This window comes from Oncorhynchus mykiss, chromosome 18 (genome assembly GCF_013265735.2).
Source record: "Oncorhynchus mykiss isolate Arlee chromosome 18, USDA_OmykA_1.1, whole genome shotgun sequence".
Lineage (NCBI taxonomy): Eukaryota > Metazoa > Chordata > Actinopteri > Salmoniformes > Salmonidae > Oncorhynchus > Oncorhynchus mykiss.
The window spans coordinates 41,145,666-41,169,138 of NC_048582.1; the positions used below are offsets into that span (position 1 = coordinate 41,145,666).

At 43.6% G+C, this 23,473-nt stretch overlaps 2 protein-coding genes across 7 annotated transcripts in view; one reads left to right on the forward strand and one right to left on the reverse strand.

Moving 5' to 3' along the window:
- The window catches only part of LOC110496261 (MTSS I-BAR domain containing 1), a 48,502-nt gene extending 28,758 nt beyond the window's left edge, over positions 1–19,744 (forward strand). The window contains exons 4-16 of one of the 6 annotated variants that reach the window (XM_021572049.2): positions 3,041–3,125; positions 3,389–3,480; positions 4,083–4,157; positions 4,694–4,705; positions 9,254–9,411; positions 10,229–10,336; positions 10,522–10,619; positions 11,137–11,347; positions 14,049–14,177; positions 14,543–14,794; positions 15,182–15,337; positions 16,551–16,707; positions 16,993–19,744. In XM_021572049.2, coding sequence (XP_021427724.2) covers positions 3,041–3,125; positions 3,389–3,480; positions 4,083–4,157; positions 4,694–4,705; positions 9,254–9,411; positions 10,229–10,336; positions 10,522–10,619; positions 11,137–11,347; positions 14,049–14,177; positions 14,543–14,794; positions 15,182–15,337; positions 16,551–16,707; positions 16,993–17,630 — 2,171 coding nt within the window. In that variant the 3' untranslated portion in view covers positions 17,631–19,744. The remainder of the gene's footprint in view (positions 1–3,040; positions 3,126–3,388; positions 3,481–4,082; positions 4,158–4,693; positions 4,706–9,253; positions 9,412–10,228; positions 10,337–10,521; positions 10,620–11,136; positions 11,348–14,048; positions 14,178–14,542; positions 14,795–15,181; positions 15,338–16,550; positions 16,708–16,992) is intronic. The other 5 variants (XM_021572052.2, XM_021572051.2, XM_021572050.2 and 2 more) reach the window with 5 other exon arrangements.
- A 129-nt stretch (positions 19,745–19,873) lies between these two features.
- Positions 19,874–23,467, reverse strand: ndufb9 (NADH:ubiquinone oxidoreductase subunit B9). The gene is made up of 4 exons (XM_021572058.2): positions 23,307–23,467; positions 22,748–22,940; positions 20,886–20,999; positions 19,874–20,254 (listed from the first exon to the last, which is right to left on the reverse strand). The coding sequence occupies exons 1-4, from the start codon at positions 23,393–23,395 to the stop codon at positions 20,123–20,125; spliced, it is 528 nt and encodes a 175-aa protein (XP_021427733.1). The 5' UTR covers positions 23,396–23,467; the 3' UTR covers positions 19,874–20,122.
- Positions 23,468–23,473: the final 6 nt, after the last annotated feature.

The window sequence follows — 23,473 nt, forward strand, 5'->3', positions numbered from 1 at the left end:
TTATTTATAGATTTGGGGGTCAGGAGATTTTTTTTTGAGACTGGCATTGTAGGGGCGGGACTTCACATACTAGGAGTAGGAGACAGTGTGTATGTGCGCGTGTGGTGGGGGTGTGAGGAGATTGGTATGCGTGTGTGCGCGTGCCTGTGTGTGTGTGTGTGTGTGTGTGTAGAGCAGGAAGTATGTCCGGAATTTTCCAAACCTCTTCTGGACTTCAATTAGATGTAAACACACCACCACCAAAGTATTGTAGCATATAAACACGACTCCTTATGTAAGATAGTGAGCGAAGGACGGTGTAGAGAAAGAGTTGAATTGTAACGACTGGTATAATAATTGGGGAAGAGCTGGAGATTTATTACAGACGAATGCCATTCAGCAGAGGGAGTCAGATGCATTTGTTCTGTATGTCGAGAGGGATGAGGACGGAGAGCGAGAGCGAGAGAGAGAGAGAGAGAGAGAGATTGAGATTTATGTTGACTGCTGCTGTCTCCATGGCAACCCTCGAGCATCATGGGGCGGAACATTGTATTTTCCCCCCCTTCTCGTTGTTGTCACTTGCAGGAGACCTGTCACATTGACAAGGCGCTGAGGCGCTTACGTTAGAAAAAAAACAGCTTTTCACTGCTTCTACAACAATGTAGAGATTTGAATGGCAGTGGAGCAAGTTGCCAGGATAGAACTGTATTAATCCATCGGCAGCTAACTTCTGAGTTTGCCAGCGTAAAGTGCCTATACGAGAAAAACCTTACAGTTATAGATCTGACTGTCCAGTGGGTACTTGAGAATAAAGAGCCCCGTGTTACACACAGACATGGACGACACATAATAGGAGAGTGGTGAACAGAAATCCCCCTAACAAATGTTGAGCTAAAGGAGCACTTTACAGATGTAGGATCTTAATTTGAACCCGTTTTCTACAGCAGGAAAATAATCCTGCTGCAACAGGAGAAGTGAATTATGACGTGGATTGTAAAATCAGTGGACATTTATTGTAGGGGTCGGTGCATTTTCTTGGTAAGGGAAAATCAAGTTTTGACATTTCCAATTTGAAATGACAAACTTCAGAAGCCTTTTTAAGAGTTCTCCTGCAACAGGCTGATCATATTAAGATCCTACAGCTGCGCATGATACTGTCACACAATACCCCCAACCGCCCTTTAAAATAATGTAACTCCAGGGTTCATTTTCAATAGCTTTACATGGCCAATCTCTGCAGATGGAAATAACGGTTAGAAATACCGTGCAATAACATATGGAAATATCATACCACAGCACATGATTATATATCTGTTAATGCAATAGTAGATGGATGACAGAGGGGTCATGCAAACAGAGTGATGACAGTCAGACAGCCAATACACAGAAACCTAGTGAATGATGGATGAGGATGATATGAAAAGCTGGGAGCTGGGAACTTGAGAAGGGAGAATGTGAACCGTGGCTGATGAGCTTCCAGTTCCTGGTTGGATGAATTGACAAGAATGGTCTTTTTAATAATTCATCGACTTAACCCTGGCTATGGATATTGAAATGCATCACGGTACTTCCTAGGAGATCAGTGACAAGTGCGATGACATGGATTTTGAGCACGAAATGGATCTGGTTTGAGAAACATCATCCGAGCTTGTACTGAATTGGGTAAAATACTGTAGAAAAACTCATTTGTTTTTACAGTAATGACTAAATGCACAAGCTGATTTCTGTAATCCCCACAGTTTGAAATGATGGTCATCAGCCGTGGTTGCAAGTGCAGAAGTGCAATATGAAACCCAAATAGATTAGTTACAGTGGATCTGGCCATTCCATTGTCCACTGCACCATTGAATCACACACCCACTTGTTATAATGGGATGTTTTTGAAGAACTTCCTCCTCCATAGAGCAGCCTGGGTCTTTACTGATGAGGCTTGAAGTCCGAGGAACAACAGCCCAGGAGGGAGTCTCTGTCTGGGGGAGAGAGTGGCCATCTGTCCCATGGTGCCTGCATAGCTATTAGCCACTCCTAGTCTGCTACTGTTGAGTGCTAGTCAGTCAGCACAGGGGGGGGTCAGGAGGGGGTGTGGCTTTTTTACTGTCCCAGGGAAACCAGGGGGGGCTTTGTGGAGGATTACACAACTTTTTCTTCTGGCAAGGAATTTTTCAACACTTCACACTCTCCTCTACTCCCTCCTGTTTTTCTAGAGAGGTGAGGTCAGAGGCTTTGTTTGCTTTTCACTAGAAACCCTAACGGTCACACTTAAGTGATTACGGCTCTGTGTGTGTGTGTGTGTGTGTGTGTGTGTGTGTGTGTGTGTGTGTGTGTGTGTGTGTGTGTGTGTGTGTGTGTGTGTGTGTGTGTGTGTGTGTGTGTGTGTGTGTGTGTGTGTGTGTCAGTGAGTGATGGAATGAACCGTGTTCTACCTCTCCCCTAGCAAGCTCCTCCTGATAGTTCTAGACTTAGACAGACCAGGCCAAATGGAACGGGTGTGTTACAAGTAGTAGCATTTTGAGAAACCACCAAGTCAGCTAAGTGATGTGTGCTTGACTGTCTTTTGACCCCTGTCCAAAGGACCAATCACTGCCTCTGTTGCTTCAGCCTTCCACTGTGGAACTAACTCTCCTGTTCGTGTACATATTTGGACACTGTATGAGTCATTGACGGCGTACCGTTATGTTGGCCTCCGCTGCTCAGGGATACAGCATCCAACTACTGTACGTTATGAGATACTTAGGTTTCACTTACAGTATTTTTCACAGTAGCACTCTTACTGCTTATCAGTTTGTTGACGCTGTAACACAAAGCGGTTGAAACTGGAATCGGCTGTAAATGATCATATCAGTGATTGGGCTTGAAATTCATGTTGATATTCCAGTTGAACGCGAAAGCACTTCTATGCATGCTCTCGCTGTTTGTGATTTGGCTCGTGAACCCGTTCGGCGATTTCGACAACCTTCCATCATTTGTACAGGGGAATTACAAATCGTCATAACATATTATGAGACGAGATCCTTCTTCAACAGACTCTGCCTGACAGCTTGTGTTGTTGGTCTGGTTTCAGGTGGCACCAGAGACATCGGTTCAGCCCTCACCAGGATGTGTATGAGGCACCGGAGCATCGAGGCCAAGCTCAGGCAGTTCTCCATGTGAGCCCCCATCTCCTCCTCTTCATTCAGCCCTTTTTCTCTCTCTCTTTTCCATCCTTCTGTCTGAACGGGCCCCATTTAGCTCGTTTTGTGGAGAGGGTGAAATAGGCAGAGATGATGGAGATGAAATTGCGTACAGTGTCTACACACCACACACCTAGAGGAATGCCCCCCCCCCCAAAAGTAGCCTTGTAGCAATTTTTCGCTGCTACAGATCGTTATTCTCTGCTCTGTTTGACTTGAGTTGTAAATCCCCACCCAAGGGTTTTCATCGACTGCCTGATTAACCCTCTGCAAGACCAGATGGAGGAGTGGAAGAGAGTGGCCAACACGCTGGACAAGGACCACGCCAAAGGTAGGGGCTACACACACACACACACACACACACACACACACACACACACACACACAGTGTACTACCTCCTACCACTACAACACACACTTTCTCAAACCTCTCCATTTACAGTCTATACTCCTTCACCCCATTATTGCCTGCAGTGCTACAGTATAATGGTTAGCTAGATATCTCCCTTTATAATCCATGTATGTCAGAACAATCAAATCACAAAGATGCTGGAGTCGTTTATCACTAGAAATAGCCTCTTTGTGTTTAAAGGCATTACTTTGCTTAGTTAACACTAAAATAGTGCTTTTATGTGCTTCAGCTAACCACCTCGAACCCAATCCCCATCTCCGCTCAATAATCCCCAACCTAGGAGTTCAGTTCTCCCCCTTAGAGAAACAGGGTGCTCCCTCGTTGCAGGGTTTGATTCCAGCCACTGCTTATCATAACGAAGTTACAGTAGGATGGAAAGCGCGTCGCTCAGAACAAAGATCAATCAGATATTATTCCTTTTTAAGAGTCGCCCACGTTTTGGGTGTGCTGCCGCACTTCAAAGCACTGACAATGGCAACGTGCGACACGTTGTGTCCACTGTGTTTCCCTTCCTTCCGCAGAGTACAAGAAAGCCCGTCAGGAGATCAAAAAGAAATCCTCCGACACTCTCAAGCTGCAGAAGAAGGCTAAGAAAGGTAGGGTGACTCTGAGGATGCCTGGTGTCGGGTTTGGACTGCTTACGACTGGAACTAGAACTTACGACTTTGACTTTTGAAGCTAAATCCGATTTTGGGGGGTGGCGGAAGGAAACTAAAGTGTTGATACTGAATTCTACCAAGATACATCTCATACTGTCCCAGGTGACTTGTCAAAGGGTCAGAATAGTAATGGGATGAGAGGCAGCTGAGACACATCATTTTGGGAAGTTATGTGTCTGGATTTAGGAGGGACTATATTGTGCAAATAACAGGATAGGATAGAATAGTACTCAAGTCACTAATCCTTGCTGCATCTTGGCAAATCCTTTGGATTTTATTACAGACCTTATATCTTTACAATTTTGGGCCAAAGTCTAATGTACTGGGCAAGATGATAAGGATCTGTGACAATTCTGCAACCTGTACCCATTGAAGAACCGGTCCCCTTCTCCTGGGTCTAAACTGACTGAGATTTCTCCTCTCTGCTCCAACAACTGCCATGTTGCATCCGATCACGCCCCTGTTCTTTCCAGCTGACGTGTTCGGTAAGTCGCTGCCCCCTCTAGCTCCCTTTGTGTCACGGTTCTCTGTTGACCTCCGTTGACCTTTCCCACCTGTGTGTGGTCTCGTCCCTGTCCCCCCACTCCATGTACCCTGTCACATTGTCTACTGGTCTGTTTCATATTGTGCGGTCACATTCCTCACTCAAGGGTTAAAAATCTCCTGAATGCCCAAAATAGTTAATCTCCCTGCTTCTCTTACTCTTCCGGTCTCCCCTGAGGTCCCCTCCCCCACCCACTACCCTCACTGTGTCATGAGTTTGGTCTGCTTCCAAATATACCTCACTGACTCCCTTGGGCTTTTGGCTGTGGCTTAATTTTGTATCATCAGGGGAGATCGGGACTGCGGCAAAGTCAGTAAATAATTGTGGAGTTCATTATTTGTCTGGCTCCAATATACAGGTAAATGCCAAAATAAAGGAAACACCAACATAAAATGTCTTAATAGGGCGTTGGGCCACCACAAGCTGCCCGAACAGCTTCAATGTGCCTTGGCATAGATTCTACAAATGTCTGGAACTCTATTGGAGGATGCGACACCATTCTTCCACAATAAATTCCATCATTAGTTTTTTTGTAGATGGTGGTGGAAAAACTGTCTCAGGCGCTGCTCCAGAATCTCCTGTAAGTATTTGTTTTTGTTCACACACACACACACACACACACACACACACACACACACACACACACACACACACACACACACACACACACACACACACACACACACAATGCTCTTTTGAGATCCCTCCTTAAAAGTCACTGAGATCTCTTCTAGCTATGGTAGCCAAACATTTTGGCAACTGGGCATTTTTATAAATTTTATACAACTCAGCAACCACACCTGTGTGGAAGCACCTGCTTTCAATATATGTTGTATCCCTCAATTACGCAAGTGTTTGCTTTTTTTGGCAGTTACATGTAGATCTCCTCTGAAACCCAGTCACAGCCAACAATCAGGGCCTCTTCTTTGACAGCTATGACATTATATAGATTTGTGAGAAGCTTGTCAAGAAAATCGCTTGTTGTTTAGAGTTATGTTTTGACCTGACTCCTGCACTGTCTCACCCTGACCGTATTCTGCCTGTTATGAAACCAAGTACAGCTTAGTTTGTATCTTGTATTGTGATATACGTGTTTACATCATTTGTAGAGTTTAGGCGTATATCATTCTTGTTTGTAGAGGTTTGGAATGTTGTAATATTCAATGTGAGAGAATGATTCAACATTTTGAATGATACTCCTTTGCATACATTCACCAAACACAAATAATTTGCAATTACAACGAAAAACAAGACATTTGCCTTTTGAACCAGTCTGTTTGTCTGTTTTAGTAGCATAAAAGGCCTATTGTGATTACAAACAAGGCCATATTATCCTGACCGTCAAAAGAGTTTGATTTCCAGCTTCAATCTCACATGTAAGACAAAACAAACAGGACCGATAACTGACCCCTGAGGAACCTCAGATGTGGTCAGAGCTCTCTGGTTCAATAGTCTCCCTAGCCTGTTATATAGCACAGGGAAACTCCCCCGGTGCATTTCTATGAGTGAAATAGAGAGCAGCAACATGCCCGAATGTGATCCTTCAGCACACAGTAAATACTGTGGGAAACCAAACGTTGCATTCTGTGTCCTGTGAAGGAATTCCTCTGCAGTGCTTTCCCTGGAAAATAAGAAGGGCCTCCATCTATCAAGCCTTAACCACATAACTAGTACTGGCTCTTCTAAGAAATGTAAAACTTTAATTGCATGTTTACGTCATTAAAGCCTACAGAGGAGATTATTGAACCTTTCTCTACAAGTTCAGACTAGAGTTTTATCATTTTAGCACACAATGTCTTGATACTTAATCTACTTAGGTTGTGTTCTTAATGCCCTTTCAGTGTAAGAGCTGTTTGAAAAGGCCAAACTAAAATTTCAGCCTGTTTTGTGGGATGGAGTTTTGGCCTGCCTGGGTGGCATCACCAGGTGGTCAATTAGTTAATAGACCAATAAGAAAGAGTTCACCTGCTACCTGCCAAATGCGGGTAGATTTTTTTCATTGGCGAGTAAGAATGTCTATTTCACCAGCCATGTTGGAGGGTGGTCACACAAAGGATTCGGGATATATATTTTTTCAAAGGCCACATTTAGAAGTTGGTCGAATTGACAAAAAAATGGCTATTAAAGTGTGACTTTGCCCTCGTGTTTCTTGGCCAGTTACATTGTTTTGTTCACAGGCTAGGTTAGTTGCTGCAACTGTCTGATGCTAGGAAGGTGTCACAGTCAGATATTTTTTCATCACAGACATGCAAGTGCCCAAGTTGTCACGGTAAAGGCTTGTCCCTAGACATTTTTGTCTCACCTACTGATTGTGCTTGATTGAGCATGGATCAGTCCTAAAAACGTTTTGTAATTTCTTATAATTAAAACACTCATATGTAAATTGTTCTCCTAGACTTATTTGTGTTCTTTTACATTTCTAGTTACTGACGTAGTCCTTGTAAAAAAAACTGTCCGCATAGCCGTAGACTGTAGAGCCCTGAACAATAATAATAATGAATAAGCCATATCAATCAGCCTTTTGTGGCAGGGTTGGCACTCTGTTGATTCTTGATGTTCGGTTTTAGAGCTGTCAATCTGTTTTTACTATTGTATCTATACTGAACAAAAATATAGGTGTTGGTCCCATGTTTGATGACCTGAAATTAAAGATCCCATAAATGTTCCATATGCACAAAAGCTTATTTCTCTCAAATGTTACACACAAATTGGTTTATACAGACTATGAACACATTTTATCAATGGCAATTTGATCGCACAGAGATACCGTGACGACATCCTGGGGCCCTTTGTCGTGCCATTCATCCACCGCCATCAGATCATGTTTCAGCATGATAATGCATGGCCCCATGACGCAAGAATCTGTACACAATTCCTGTAAACGGAACATTTCAAGGTTCTTCCATGGCCTGCATACTCACCAGACGTCACAAATTGAGCATGTTTGGGATGCTCTGGATTGATGTTGTACAACAGCGTTATGCAGTTCCCGACAATATTCAGCAACTTCGAACAGCCATTAAAGAGGTGTGGGACAACCTTCCATAGGCCACAATCAACAGCCTGATCAACTCTATGCGAAGGAGATGTGTCGCGCTGCATGAGGCAAATGGTGGTCACACCAGATACTGACTGGTTTTCTGATCCATTTAACTACCTTTTTTTAAAGGTATCTGTGACCAACAGATGCAGATCTGTATTCCCAGTCATGTGAAATCCATAGATTAGGGCCTAATGAATTTATTTAAATTGACTGATTTCCTTATATGAACTGTAACTCTGTACAATCTTTGAAATTGTTGCATGTTGCGTTTATATTTTAGTTCAGGGTAAATTATTTATTTGAACATTGGTTTAAAGATGCAGGTCACACATTAAATTAAGCAATAGACCCCATTACTTCTTACTAGTAATACATACATTCTTTTTTAGAAAAACATAAATCATGCTCATCCGTTTATATGTAAAATTTTTTGGTGTAATTATGGCAACAAATTTTTTTTTTAATTGGTAAAAAATCTGAATGGCTGGTAGATTTGTTTTATTTACCTGCCACGGACGGTAGCTGGTGGACAAGAAAGTTGATTTCCCACTCTGGTTCCAAACCTCTGTGCCACTAACAGCTAGTTTTTAGTTTTCCCCACCCAGACCACTCCCAGACAGTCCTAGCAAAACTCTTGCTTGAGAAATTGATCTTTGCTAAGAAGCTATTTTTGTTAGTTTTTGACCATTTTAGTTGAAAACAATCACAGTAAGTTACTTAATTGTTACCCAGAAATAATTAGATATTGAGACAAAAATGGCTGCATTGGACCTTTAAATAAAAAAGTCACACTTTTTATATTAAAACACGGCTCGAATTTTTGAATGTCAGTAAAACCAAAGACACTGATTTGATACGATTAAGTGGTTGAATTTGAGAGGGTAAAATGTCCAAATCAGAACAATGCTCCATTTTGTGAAGAGCGATTACATAAATGCACTCCCATCTCCTAAGGCGATGGTTCTTCAGTGTGTTCCCGAATCCTAAGTTTGTCTAATATTGTGAGGGTGTGACCCCGATGTAAACATCAACCGGTTCCACAACATAATTTGATTGGTGCTTGAGATAGCACTGTGAGGATTGTACTAATAGATATAAATTGTCTATGATCACACAGACACAGTGATCAAAAGATTAAGCGTGAAGTAGTGCACGGGATTGATGGTTATATCTATATAACCATATATCTAATGGTGATGACGATGACGACTGGAAACCACAACAGTTCAATTAAAACATACCTTTAAGAGACTTTGGTGTCTTTTTGTGCTGTTTTCACCTCACACGGCCACAGTCCCTTTGTCTGGTTTGAGACTGAATATTGATTATGTTGCTGTGTACTCAGAAAGACCTTGTCCCTCCTAAACCCTAAGTTAGGATAAAACTAACAAAAGATGGTTGTTGTGTGCGTGTGTGTGTGTGTGTGTGTGTGTGTGTGTGCCGCAGGCCGGGGGGACATCCAGCCCCAGCTGGACAATGCCATGCAGGACATCAGTGATAAGTACCTGCTTCTGGAGGAGACAGAGAAGCAGGCGGTCAGGAAGGCCCTGGTGGAGGAGCGGAGCCGCTTCTGCACCTTAGTCTCCATGCTGAGGCCCGTCGTGGTGAGTCCCCCACCAACAGTCTGCGTAGTCAAACACACATCATTTTGTTAAGGGGGGGGGGGGGGGGGGTTCTGGGCTGAAGAAAGCATGTAGAAATGAAGTCGGACCCCGCGTACACAATTGCTCCAACACATTAGAACCAATCACGTTGTTCAATAAAGTGAGTTCCCAACCAACAGCGTTTTTTGTTATGAACGTTAATATACAGTGCACTTTGCGCGTCCAAACAACCATCTCATCCTTTTAAAGTGAACTATTTGGCGATTTTATTTTGGTGAAGGTGTACGTGACTCAAATGTTGCATTTGTTAGTGAATGTTTATTCTGGAAGTAGACACAGCCGGCGGTAGTCCACGCTGGTCAGTTTACTTTAGTTTTTGCTTCTGCTATGCACCTGTGAACGTGATTAATGTAATCTATTCTAAGTGTTTCTATTGCCAGTGTATCTTGCTCTCCAAAGAGATTTGGAAAATCCCAGTAGAGAGGGATGACCTGCTTCAATTCACAGTCTAAAAGTAGAAGTATTGAGTTAATGGAGAACAAGATCTCATTTGAAATGGATACCACATTCATAAGCTAGCCCAATCCCTTACACCAGGGCTCTCCAACCCTGTTCCTGGAGAGCTACCGTCCTGTAGGTTTTCACTCCAACCCTAATCTAGCACACCTGATTCTAATAATTAGCTGGTTGATAAACTGAACCAGGTTAGTTACAACTGGGGTTGGAGTGAAAACATACAGGAACAGGGTTGGACAGCTCTCCGGGAACAGGGTTGGACATCCCTGCCTTACACCAACCCGCCATTCTTGTTCATCAGGAAGAGGAGATGTCCATGTTGGGGGAGATCACTCACCTGCAGACCCTCACTGACGACCTGAAGGCTCTGACCATGGACCCCCACAAGCTGCCCCCTGCCAGCGAGCAGGTCAGTGATTTGGTCCGCACTCTCAGGACAGGGCTTAAATAGTCCTCTTTTTGCATGTTACACTCATGTCCTGGATAACGGTTAGTGTCTCTGTGTTACTGATTCACACGATTGGAGGTACAATGGTAAGGAAATCCATTTCCCTCTAGAAATAGGGCTTGTTGTTCTGATGTTCTTCCTCCAAGGTCATTCTGGACCTGAAGGGATCTGAGAGCAGCTGGTCCTACCAGACCCCTCCTTCCTCCCCCAGCACCACAGCATCCAGGAAGTCCAGCATGTGCAGGTTAGTGAGCATGCCCACAAATCACCACTACTACACCACTACACCCAAACCTCTCCGCTGGTTGAGAACATAGTATGGACTGGGAGTGACGAATCAGCCTAGCATTCAGTCCTCCTACTCCATCTTGTGGATTGGAGGTGGTACTGTAGCTTTGACATTTTTGCCATAATCTGAATGTTTACAAATGTGAGGCCGCAGAACTTCTCCATAACGAATGAGTTAACTGTCTCAATAATTTATGTGAAGTGTGAGGCGTTAGGGCCAAAGAAACCATCATATTTGTGTTCTAGGCGAGATTGTTAGCAACCTCTGCTTGTGGCTGGCGCTGTAACTTGTTCAAACTGTAGCTGTTTGCAATGACCTAGTAACATTATTTTAAAAACCTTAACATGTAAATATTGTTTTGAATCAATATTTATTTATCTATTTGCTTAGTTTAACCAGGCATTTCAGTTGAGAACCAGTTACCAATATCCATAGTAACCAAAAGACTGTGTTCTCTCATTGTCTCTCGTAGTAGTCTGAACAGCGTCAACAGCAGCGACTCTCGCTCCAGCGGCTCTCACTGCCACTCCCCCACCTCCCACTACCGCTACCGGAGCTCCGCCCTCCCTCAGCAAGGCCCCGCCCGCCTTTCTAGTGTCTCTTCCCACGACTCCGGCTTCATCTCCCAGGATGCCTACCAGTCCAAGTCGCCCTCGCCCATGCCCCCTGACACCCACCCACAGGTACTGCGGAGAGACGAGAACAGGAACTTGTGGGTTTACGACTGCTTTATCAACACCCCTCAAACCCTAAACCGCTAAGAAGCAGCAACATACTCTATGAACTAAAACATATGCACACACACAGTAACGGTGGCATTGTATTCCACCCGACACTTCACTCTCCCCACCTGGGCTCTGTTGCTGGTGAGAGACAATCCTCCCAGGTTGCTAGGTAACGGGGCTCATTAGACAGCAGAGGTTGGCGTCACTGTGAGAAACGGTGCAGATAGATCTCGATGAGTCACCCTCACATTCAAACCCACATTACATTAGACCAGTAGGGCCACAGGGGTGAGCAGCAGCCCAACCAGCCAGGCACCCTGCTCACAGACCCAACACACACCTGGGTCTGATTGATTGCGCACCCACGCATACACACACACACACAAAGTGTGTGTTTAGTCACTGCACGTAGATCATGTAGATTACGTATTGTATACCTGTATGACAACTACAGTGTTGCTTAGATACAAGATAAGGCTTGTGGGGTCTCAGTGGTGGCTGGAAGTACAGTGCCTTGCGAAAGTATTCGGCCCCCTTGAACTTTGCAACCTTTTGCCACATTTCAGGCTTCAAACTTAAAGATATAAAACTGTATTTTTTTGTGAAGAATCAACAACAAGTGGGACACAATCATGAAGTGGAACGACATTTATTGGATATTTCAAACTTTTTTAACAAATCAAAAACTGAAAAATTGGGCGTGCAAAATTATTCAGCCCCTTTACTTTCAGTGCAGCAAACTCTCTCCAGAAGTTCAGTGAGGATCTCTGAATGATCCAATGTTGACCTAAATGACTAATGATGATAAATACAATCCACCTGTGTGTAATCAAGTCTCCGTATAAATGCACCTGCACTGTGATAGTCTCAGAGGTCCGTTAAAAGCGCAGAGAGCATCATGAAGAACAAGGAACACACCAGGCAGGTCCGAGATACTGTTGTGAAGAAGTTTAATGCCGGATTTGGATACAAAAAGATTTCCCAAGCTTTAAACATCCCAAGGAGCACTGTGCAAGCGATAATATTGAAATGGAAGGAGTATCAGACCACTGCAAATCTACCAAGACCTGGCCGTCCCTCTAAACTTTCAGCTCATACAAGGAGAAGACTGATCAGAGATGCAGCCAAGAGGCCCATGATCACTCTGGATGAACTGCCGAGATCTACAGCTGAGGTGGGAAACTCTGTCCATAGGACAACAATCAGTCATATATTGCACAAATCTGGCCTTTATGGAAGAGTGGCAAGAAGAAAGCCATTTATTAAAGATATCCATAAAAAGTGTTGTTTAAAGTTTGCCACAAGCCACCTGGGAGACACACCAAACATGTGGAAGAAGGTGCTCTGGTCAGATGAAACCAAAATTGAACTTTTTGGCAACAATGCAAAACGTTATGTTTGGCGTAAAAGCAACACAGCTGAACACACCATCCCCACTGTCAAACATGGTGGTGGCAGCATCATGGTTTGGGCCTGCTTTTCTTCAGCAGGGACAGGGAAGATGGTTAAAATTGATGGGAAGATGGATGGAGCCAAATACCGGACCATTCTGGAAGAAAACCTGATGGAGTCTGCAAAAGACCTGAGACTGGGACGGAGATTTGTCTTCCAACAAGACAATGATCCAAAACATAAAGCAAAATCTACAATGGAATGGTTCAAAAATAAACATATCCAGGTGTTAGAATGGCCAAGTCAAAGTCCAGACCTGAATCCAATCGAGAATCTGTGGAAAGAACTGAAAACTGCTGTTCACAAATGCTCTCCATCCAACCTCACTGAGCTCGAGCTGTTTTGCAAGGAGGAATGGGAAAACATTTTAGTCTCTCGATGTGCAAAACTGATAGAGACATACCCCAAGCGACTTACAGCTGTAATCGCAGCAAAAGGTGGCGCTACAAAGTATTAACTTAAGGGGGCTGAATAATTTTGCACGCCCAATTTTTCAGTTTTTGATTTGTTAAAAAAGTTTGAAATATCCAATAAATGTCGTTCCACTTCATGATTGTGTCCCACTTGTTGTTGATTCTTCACAAAAAAATACAGTTTTATATCTTTATGTTTGAAGCCTGAAATGTGGCAAAAGGTCGCAAAGTTCAAGGGGGCCGAATACTTTCGCAAGGCACTGTATATGCCTTTGTTGTGGCTGCTCAATTACCACTGAAATGGCTGTGCTATGTGGAAGGCTTTTAGTGGCTGAGCAGCTCCTCTGTTTTCTGAGGTGTGTACATAAGCCCCCCCCCACCCACCCACCCACCTTAGACTCAGCACCTGCTGTATGACTCTACTATTATTAATATGGTCCATTGCAATCTCTGCGTCTGCATACTGTCAGCTGTTTAGTGTGTGACAAGTCATGCTGATTTGCATAACTTTCATGCTTCGCCGTAGTGCTTATAGCTTTTGTAGGATATGTTTCATATGTTTTTTCTTCTTATCGATGTTGCGAACCCAGAATGTTTTTCTCCTGTTCTTTTTCTCTGTACTTCTGTCTGTGCGTCTTGTCTTTCTTACGTGTCTCTTTGTGGCTGCTTTGTTTTGAACTGCTTCTTTGTGTGTGTGTGTGTGTGTGTGTGTGTGTGTGTGTGTCTGAATCTTTTCATGTATATTTGTGTGTGTGTGTGCGCCTTTCTGTCCTGCTGCACGGCTTTTGCTGCAGACCTCTACCTCTTCATCCTCGGCCATCTCTGAGACTTGCCAGCCTGTCAGTGAGGGCAGCTCCTCCTCGTCCTCCTCTTCCTCACCTGCCTCCTCTAAGGAGACCTGCTCCAGCACTAGGGTGGAACAGGTGAACACACGTTTAGACACTCATAGACATGTACAAAACACGAGCAGTGTTATTAGGTGCACTTTCGCTGGTTGATCAAACCTCCCTCATTCCTGTCACATAGACAACAGCGTCATGTTCAGTGGGCCTCAAATACAGGAGCATTCTTATTGGACAAGTAGTAGCCTACCTTCTCCATTTATCTTTTGTTTCTAAATGTACCTGCTGAACATGAAACAGGTCTGCTACCAGGATTTGATGTTGTTAGATTCCATCTGGTGTCAGTCGTGTGCATCATTTTGACCTTCCTTTTTCATCACCAACAGCTGCCATTTTGACTTATGATTTCTCATTGTTGTGTCACTTTGTCCTCCACTCACATTCAGCTGTCAAACGGGTATGATCATCATCATCAGGGGCCCTCCGCAGCCCCCTGTCTGTCTGGCGGGGGCATGCAGGAGGTCTACCCCGACCTCCCTCCATCCTCCCCCTCCACCCCCCTCGCCTCGCCCTCCTACTCTCCCACCTCCCCCGAGTGGGCATGGTCGAGACCAGGTTCCGCCCTCCTGGTGGACAGCCCCCCCTATTGCGCCCTGGGACCGGGCATGATCCCCTCCTCCAAGGTCCTCACCTGGAAGGTGCGTCCGTTCTGTCATCGACCGCCTCCTCCTCTTCCTCCTTCCTTATTCTCCTCCTTCTCTTCCAGTCTCCTCTGTGGATGATCAGACACTGATACAATCACGTCTCACAATCACGTCTCACAATCACTTCTCACAGTCACTTCTCACAATCACAGGGAGATTGCAAACACTCTCCGGTTACATTATGCAAGTCTTTATATGTGAAGTCATACAGTATAAATGTCATTCATAAAGGCATGAATGCTATAAAAACCCAATCAGTTTCAGTCCTTTTTCTTCAGTTTCTTGCGTAATGAACACAACAGAGCTATCAGAGCTACACAACAGAGCTGAGCTATTTTTGGTGGGCATTGCTCAAGAGCTTTGTCTCTCTGTGTTTTGTAGGACTGGGCCAAGCCAGGGCCTTACGACCAGCCCATGGTGAACACCTTGAGGAGGACCAAGGAGAAGAGGGAGACTCCAGATCCCAGCAGCCCCCAGGCCACCACACCAGGGGATGAGCCCCAGAGAGCCAAGGGCACCAATGCAGTTATACAACGGGTGGGTCTAATCCTGAATGCTGATTGGTTAAAACCGCATTCCAGCCGGTATCTATTCCACAAGTTACCACCGGCTAAATCTATGAAGTTAAAATGCCTATTTACTCTGTTCCATCAGCTCAGCCAATCAATTTAAACATTTGATCTCCACTATAAAAAGCATCTAGACATTCTCACATTTCTTTAAGACTAACATGTAGTTTTCAAAGCGGAGATTTGTATAAACCTTGCTATCTGTCTCTCTGACATTTGTTTTTAACATTGTTTCAATATTCAAATTCGATCTCCAGCTGTCCCCTAGTAATAAACGTGTAGGTGTCGGGACGAGGCAGGCAGGCAGGCAGCGTTTCTCAGCGGGTGAAATCATGAATCAGCTACACCCATAATTACAGAAACACGTGGATGCTAATACCTATATCCTTAATGTAGAGGTGTACAGTATATGAATGTGTTTTATGACCATGTGAATGCCATGTGTGTATTTTTATTGTACGAAAGACCTGTTTACTGTATACTATAAGGGAAACTAAATCAAGCACAGCTCAAGTTTTTATAAGTATTTGACATAGTATTTAACCCAGGTCTGTTGTGCGGCTGTTTAATGCAGTTGTCTGTTTGGTGTGAAATCTGTGTTTTAATATGTATTTTGCTGTATGCTTGAGATAACATGGACTTAATAAAATGTGGACTTAGGTCAACATTATTATTATTTTTTTTTACTTAAGTCGATATTAAAGGGAAACTCACCCACTTTTCTATCTAATTTTCCCCATCACAATACCATTGTCTACATACTGTATGTGAAAACGGCACATTTCTACATTTTGTAGAATAAAATATACCCGATGACATCACCAAAATGTTACAACATTTTATTAACGGTGATTTTCAAACACTATGAGATTCACAGTGACGTGTGAGGAGCCAGAAAATATCCTCCCTCGAAAATATCCTCCCTTGTAATCCTACTCTGTGATGTCACAGATAAGCATATTTTTTTAGGACCTTTCTTCTTATCATCTTAACCACAGATCATAGCTCATAGACCGTGCTGTTTTCAGATCTGTAGACACTGGTATGGTGCTGGAGATAATGAAAATGTGATTGAAAAGTGGCTGGAATTGTCCTTAAAGTCAACTTATCCCAAGTCTGAATAGGGCCCGTATTGCATAGGTATGTATAAGCTATACGTATTAATATGTGTGTGTCTGCAGGAGGAGGCGGAGGCCCATGAGGAGCTGGCCCTGGCTCTGGCCCGCGGGTTGCAGCTGGATATCCAGCGCTCCAGCAGGGACTCCCTGCAGTGCTCCAGTGGCTACAGCACCCAGAACACCACGCCCTGCTGCTCTGAGGACACCATCCCCTCACAAGGTACTTTAGTGTGTATGTGTCTCTCTCGCTGCATGTTAGGGGTAATCGCCGTCAGTCCTTAATATGTACCATAGAAGGTTAATGTATGGATATTTGATAGGGATCCACTCACTTTGAATTATAGTGAACAATAGTAGGTGTTAGTCGTGTTTTGAATAAGGATCTGAACCTCTGTCTAATGGCATTTTCTTATTAATATCCATACGGATGAAAAATGTGTATTTGAAGTGTACTGTGTGTGTAGGTGACAATGATCCTCATCCACATATTATCTCTTCCCGCCAGTGTCCGACTACGACTACTTCTCCGTGGGTGGTGACCAGGAGACAGACCAGCCCGATTTCGACAAGTCCTCCACCATCCCCCGCAACAGTGACATCAGCCAGTCCTACCGCCGCATGTTCCATGCCAAGCGGCCGGCCTCCACAGCGGGCATCCCCACCACAGCCCCCTCCCCCGCCAGCATTGTCACCCCCGGGGTGGCCACCATCCGCCGCACGCCCTCCTCCAAGCCCAACCTGCGCCGGCCCTCCGGAAGCTTGGGTCTGGGCCCCATCCCTGTCAAGCCCCCCATGATCCCCGTCAAGACGCCCACTGTGCCCGAGCACCCCGGGGTGTTCTTCAGAGGAGAGAGTGAGGGAGGGGGACCACTAAGCCCCCGGAGCCCACTCTCTTCAGCGGGTGACAACGGGTTGTTGGTGTCTCCCAAGGCAACTTGGGACACTCAGGCCCCCTCCGATCCTCCCACTTCCCCACCTCAGTCTGGTAGTAGGCTGTCGGAGTGGGACCGCGAGGCCCTGCCAGAGGTTCAGGAGGAGGAGCCCGGGTGCGGCGAGGGGGAAGACGTGCTCTTGGCCATACGGCGAGGGGTCAAGCTGAAGAAGACGGCATCCAACGACCGGTCGGCGCCGCGAATAGTGTGAGATGCTTCGCTTAGTGTACAATGTCCACTGCCCCTCAATGTAGCAGATTTAATCACATACAGTATCTGTGTCTTCACCCATAGGTTTAAGAAAAGGGTGGGAGTCTAGACACGGGAAAGTTGGGGAGGAGGGAAACGGAGCGACAACTGCTTTGACTATTTTCAAATGACGGAAAATATATAATCTTTTATTTGTATGTACATATTTATATTTTGATGCGTTTGTATGTTTCGTGTTCAATGCTCCTCTTCGTACTTTCACGTTTTACCCCGTCCATTGTCATGAAAGGTGCCAAAAGACTTGGAGCTGAATTAACTTAAGACTTTATTTTACTGAATATGATTCATCTTCTCTGTGAATCCACAGTAACAAAACAAAAAAAAAGATTGGAGGGAGAAAGGTATAGAAGGTAAGACTGTGTGGAGAAGAGGGGTACATAGGGAAATAACCACAATGGAGAGCAACATTTTACTTTCCTGTAATAGCCAGTGTTTGATCTATTTTTTTCTTTTGCCATTGAAAAATAAATCAAATTGCATGTTCTACCCCAAATAATTGCAACCCTAATAAACTAGACCGCCAAAAGATTCAGAGCGAGAATAAATACAACCCACTGTCAATAGTCAGCTTCTTGGTCAGCAAATAAGGACGCAAAGACTTGCCACACTAACAATTCTTAACAATCGAAGGAGTGGTTGTCAACTGGTTTCACATCATTTGTAAATAGTAAAATATGTTTCAAAGGGTTTCTACCTTGAATGCAACTCTGGTGTCAGTGGAAGCACTCATTGATTGGTGGCTATAGGATAGGCTTATTTACTTTCCTGTTTTTCTCGAGAATTAGAGCCCGAGAGTTTCCATTACGCTTGAGACTGATCATTTATTTCAATGCAAGTGATGCTGTGCTAAATGGCATACAGAGGATTCATACGCAAATATAACTGGAAAACGTGCTTGTCCTGCTGTGAAAATACTAGTAGACTCTGTGAAAGCTAGTGGTGATCACTGGCAACTAGAAGTCATTCGAAACGCGAAAACAAACTAATAGTATTAGAATATGTAAAGAAAAAATATTAAAAAGTGAAAGGTAACATAGTGGAGTTTGTTAGCTTGTGTTAAGCACCGTGAACTGAAGACAGAATTCACTATTGCGACTACCTAAAGTATTTCACAAAATGACATGGCCTAATATGTGTAGATATTCTAAACATTGTCATATCTTCCACTATAATTTTTCATGAATGCCATACCTTAGTTTGTGGTGTTGTAGACCAGCTTCACTGTCAAACACAGCCCGTTAAATGAGATCGAGTAATGCATGTTTTGTTATTTTTTACTCTAATGTGTTAAAGCTCATTTTTATACTGAACCTATTTATCCCAATACATTTCCCCCATTTTGAGAGCAGTTTGACTTTCTGCATAGTGACTGCAGCCTGATTATTTTTCCATTCAAGACAGGTAAGGCAGGGGAAACTAAAGTGTGGCCGATGCAACGACATGCATATGAAGCTGAAAATCCTGTATGGCTCACAACTCAATTATTCTATACAAATGGTCTGATATTGTCCATGTAAAACTTAGCTGTAATATACTGTAGTATTTTTTTCGAAAGTACAGCCGTTGGTGTAAAGATACGTTGCTAAATCTAATGTATGCTAAATGGTTAGAAGTCAAAGTTAAACTCACACCTTGCAAATACGAGGTTTTGTCCCAATAGTCTGCAATAGTTTCCTTCTCTCATTTCCTTTTCTTCATGGTCAGATTCAAGAGGACTTAGCCTACATGTGACAGGTAAAAGTAATATGATGTAAACATAATGTTAATCTAATGTGTTCATCTTGAAGTTCACGGACATGAGGGAAAAGAGGCAAGGAAATGAAGGGGCATTGGGACGCAGATTGTGGTCTAGATTGACACACACTAGTACTTTAGCCTTGTGAGTCAGTTGCTGATGACCTAGAGACATGTTTGGACAGAGTTGACCTCTTTCTGTACCACTGACGTTGTCTAAGATAATTATTGTTCAGTTCCGGAATTCTGTCTCCTATTTTCTATGTAACAGTTGTTTCAGCTAAAAATAAAGATGTAGCAGAATGTGCGTCTGTTGAAAAAGGTTCTAGAAGTGTTTCTTTGATTTTCTGCTTACTACAATTCACATCGAAAGTCTCATCTTTGTTGTAGTATGATTTCCTGACTAAGTGGAGATCATAAAATTTGTATCACTTGCTCAAGAGACACATGAATGATACTCATATTTATTTAAACAGATGTCCTTGTACAGGAAAATAAGTACATTTGAAAGTCATTCAGGCAGGGTGGAATATCTTTTGACAAAACATACTGCAACAACTCCATTATATAATTATCTTTACAGATGGATAGTAATTCCCCAGGAGGTGAATCTGCATGCTGTTGTGTGGTAGTAGGTACCGTGGTGAGCTGCCATGTGCCACTATGGAGTTATCACCAGGTAGTGTCATCCGGGGGCTCTTAGACGGGGCGCTCCCTGGGGCGGGTGACGTACTGCCACCACAGAGGGGGGAGGTCACCGTCCTTACGGGCCGGGGGCAGGGCCTCGGTCTTGGGCCCAATGGCAGGGGTCTCTTCCTGCAGCTGCTGAACCTGAAACGAGAGACGACACCAGCTTAAGACTCAGAACAGTTCAAATTTCAACAATTGATGTAGATTGATACGGCGGTCTGAAGTGAGTATAATCAATTGGGTTATTTAATTCATATGAACGTTTGATAATGTCATATTTCTAATCCAACAGGAGGGAAGTAATTATAGAACTCCAAAGAAAATATGCCAGGGCCCTGATTATGACTTGAACGAACATTGCATAAATCAAATGTTCCCAGACTTCCAACTCAGACCCTTTTTGGAAGATTTAGGTTGGGGAGTGTACTTGTCGGCAAATATAAAGATATAAAATAAAACATAAAAGTACCTTTTGTAAACTAACACTTGCCCTTGGCTTTCCCCCCCTACTAGCAGTGACTTTTCTGATAGCTAGGTGATACGACCACATATCACAATCATAGTAAGTACATTTTTCTTCTAAAATAGCTATCTTAAGATGAATGCACTAACTAAGTCGCAATGGATAAGGGCTTGTGCTAAACTACTAAATGTAAAAACAGACCCACTGGTGAACATCAAACCATGCATTCTTTAACTTTGATGCTTTGTTTAGCACAGAGAATGGACAGAATTCTTCACTTCATGGAAAAGGGACTGTAGCCTAACTCACCTCTCCTGCCCAGCTCTGTTCTCGCAGCTTCTTCCACTGCTCCCTCTTGGCAAAGTAGTCAGGATACATGGCCTTCTCTGACGGATGCCAGTGATCTAGACACCATTCGGGGACCTGTACAAACAGAATACAAGAAATCAGAAAACTGCTTCTCCAATAGAATTCCCAGATCAAGCTTGGAGATGTCACGGCGACTTTGGCTAGCTAAACTCATGCACAGAAAAACGTAATCGGTTCTAACGGTCATCTCGTGCCGAACTGCGCATGTGCAGGCCGTCAAATGCAGTCCTTCGATATGAAGTCGTTTTTTGAAAATGAGTCAGCTATAATAACCTGTTCAGCAGCAGCTACTTAAGATATTGGCTCAAATCTAGGTTGTACCTTTAGATTGAGAAAATGAATAACTAAGAATTCCGTGTAAACTTGCAAGTTAACACGACCCCTAAGTTTATCTAAACAAGTGGCTGAATTAATAAGGTCACAAGGCATCAGTGTTCGCATCGGCCGTGTTTGAGAAGTCAATGCCCTTTGGATGAGTTATCTGTACAGCTGCCACTGCATGGTTTCCTTGAGTTTTTTGTCCTGTCCGTTCTCAGCCCTGTCTACTCCTGCCACCTCTTCTCTAAGCAAAGCAGGCAGGACCGTTGCACTAACCGTTGCTCTAGCGACTCCAGACTCCGCACAGGCACAGCGTGTACACATGCTGCTTCAGAGCCTTACTGTTCTTCTTTCGACAAAACTTTGTGCAAATGAACAATGTCTCTCGTTCACATTCGCTTGTAAATGTCCAAAGTCACCAAAAATGACATTCAGTAGCTCCTACCTACAGTACCAGTCAAAAGTTTGGACACACCTACTCATTCCAGAGTTTCTTTATTTTGACTATTTCCTACATTGTAGTGAAGACATCAAAACTATGAGATAACACAGCCAAAATTTAATTAGTTTAAATATAAAATATTTGAGATTCTTCAAAGTAGCCACCTTGACAGCTTTGCACACTATTGGCATTCTCTCAACCAGCTTCATGAGGTAGTCACTTGGAATGCATTTCAATTAACAGGTGTGCCTTGTTAAGTTATGCAATGTTCTTTCCTTAATGCGTTTGAGCCAATCAGTTGTTGTGACAAGGTACACAGAAAATAGCCCTATTTGGTAAAAAACAAGTCCATATTCTGGCAAGAAGAGCTCCAATAAGCAATGAGAAATGACAGTCCATAATTACTTTAAGACACACAGGTCTGTCAATCCAGAACATTTCAAGAACTTTTAAAAAGTTTCTTCAAGTGCAGTCTCAAAAACCTCTCTTCTTGGCCCAAGAGACTTGCTTGGGCAAAGAAACACGAGCAATGGACATTAGACCAGTGGAAATCTGTCCTTTGGTCTGATGAGTCCAAATTTGAGATTTTTGATTCCAACTGCTGTGTCTTTGTGAGACGCAGAGTAGGTGAACGGATGATCTCCGCATGTGTGGTTCCCACCGTGAAGCATGGAGGAGGAAGTGTGATGGTGCTTTGCTGGTGACACTGTCTGTGATATATTCTTGAATGAGTAGCTGTGTCCAAACATTTGACTGGTACTGTAACTAAATGAGCTGTAATGTCTGTCTTTGTAATTTGTTTATTTTCATTTGCGCTCGTTATCATATTCAGCTAGCAGCCTCCATGGAGATTTGCTATTACTTGTGCTAATTTTGTTTGCATTGTGGTAATAGACGCCCAATCAATGGGCTTTTATGCATATTTTTGGTGCCCCCTTGTGTACTTAACTAGTAATACCGTAAATCCCAGGATAAAAGATGGACCATAATCCGTAACACACAATGCACATGCAGATGTTGGACAATCTCCTAATTTAGTTACCTTGTACATTTCATATCTTTCATATGAAGTTCCTCCGGGAGAGTCAGGGAATAGGTAAGGCTGGGGGTGTTGGTTAGACCAGAATTCCTCCTCCCCTGCCTTCAGCATCATAGTGGCTTTGACCATGTCCTTCTCATCCTTGGCCTCGTCGAAGCGTGCCCTCATCATACACGCGTAAAAGCGGTATTTATCCCTGTAATCCAAATTAGTACTGTTAGGTGGTGCCAACGTTGATGTCAACAACAATAGGCTACACTGACTGTGCGTGTATGATGGACAGCTAGCTAAACACATTAGCTATCATAGTACAGAGGCAAACACCAACTTGAATCGAGCAGATAGCTAGCTAATGTATTGTTTATCCATCAGCTAGTTACTATAGCATGTCAGAGAGCTTATTACGTTACATTAGCACCGCGCAGGGGTAAACAGAGGGTGACCTAGCTAGCTAGCTAGCACCCTGCGCGGTGCTAGCTAGCTAGTTGGTTGGTTCCATGCAGTCGATAAGAACATTGCACATTATTCAATACGACTCCATAACTAGAACTACTTTGCTTACCTAAAAATACACCATGATTCAAGGTGCCTCAAGGATTTTTTGTACAGCCTCAAGACTTTTTGGTGGTGAGTAAGGTACGCAGTTGCCATTTTTTCTGTCCCCTGTCACCTTCGGCGGCGATGAGGATTGTGGGACATTGGATGTCTGCGATTTGGCATTACAGTTTA

Bases quoted from the DNA above. Each gene is read 5' to 3' on its own strand.
- ndufb9 (XM_021572058.2), bottom strand. From the start codon at position 23,395: ATGGCAACTGCGTACCTTACTCACCACCAAAAAGTCTTGAGGCTGTAC. The intron at 22,941-23,306 runs GTAAGCAAAGTA...TTTGGATTACAG, and splicing joins GAATCATGGTGTATTTTTAG to GGATAAATACCGCTTTTACG. The intron at 21,000-22,747 runs GTAACTAAATTA...CTGTTTGTACAG, and splicing joins AAAGATATGAAATGTACAAG to GTCCCCGAATGGTGTCTAGA.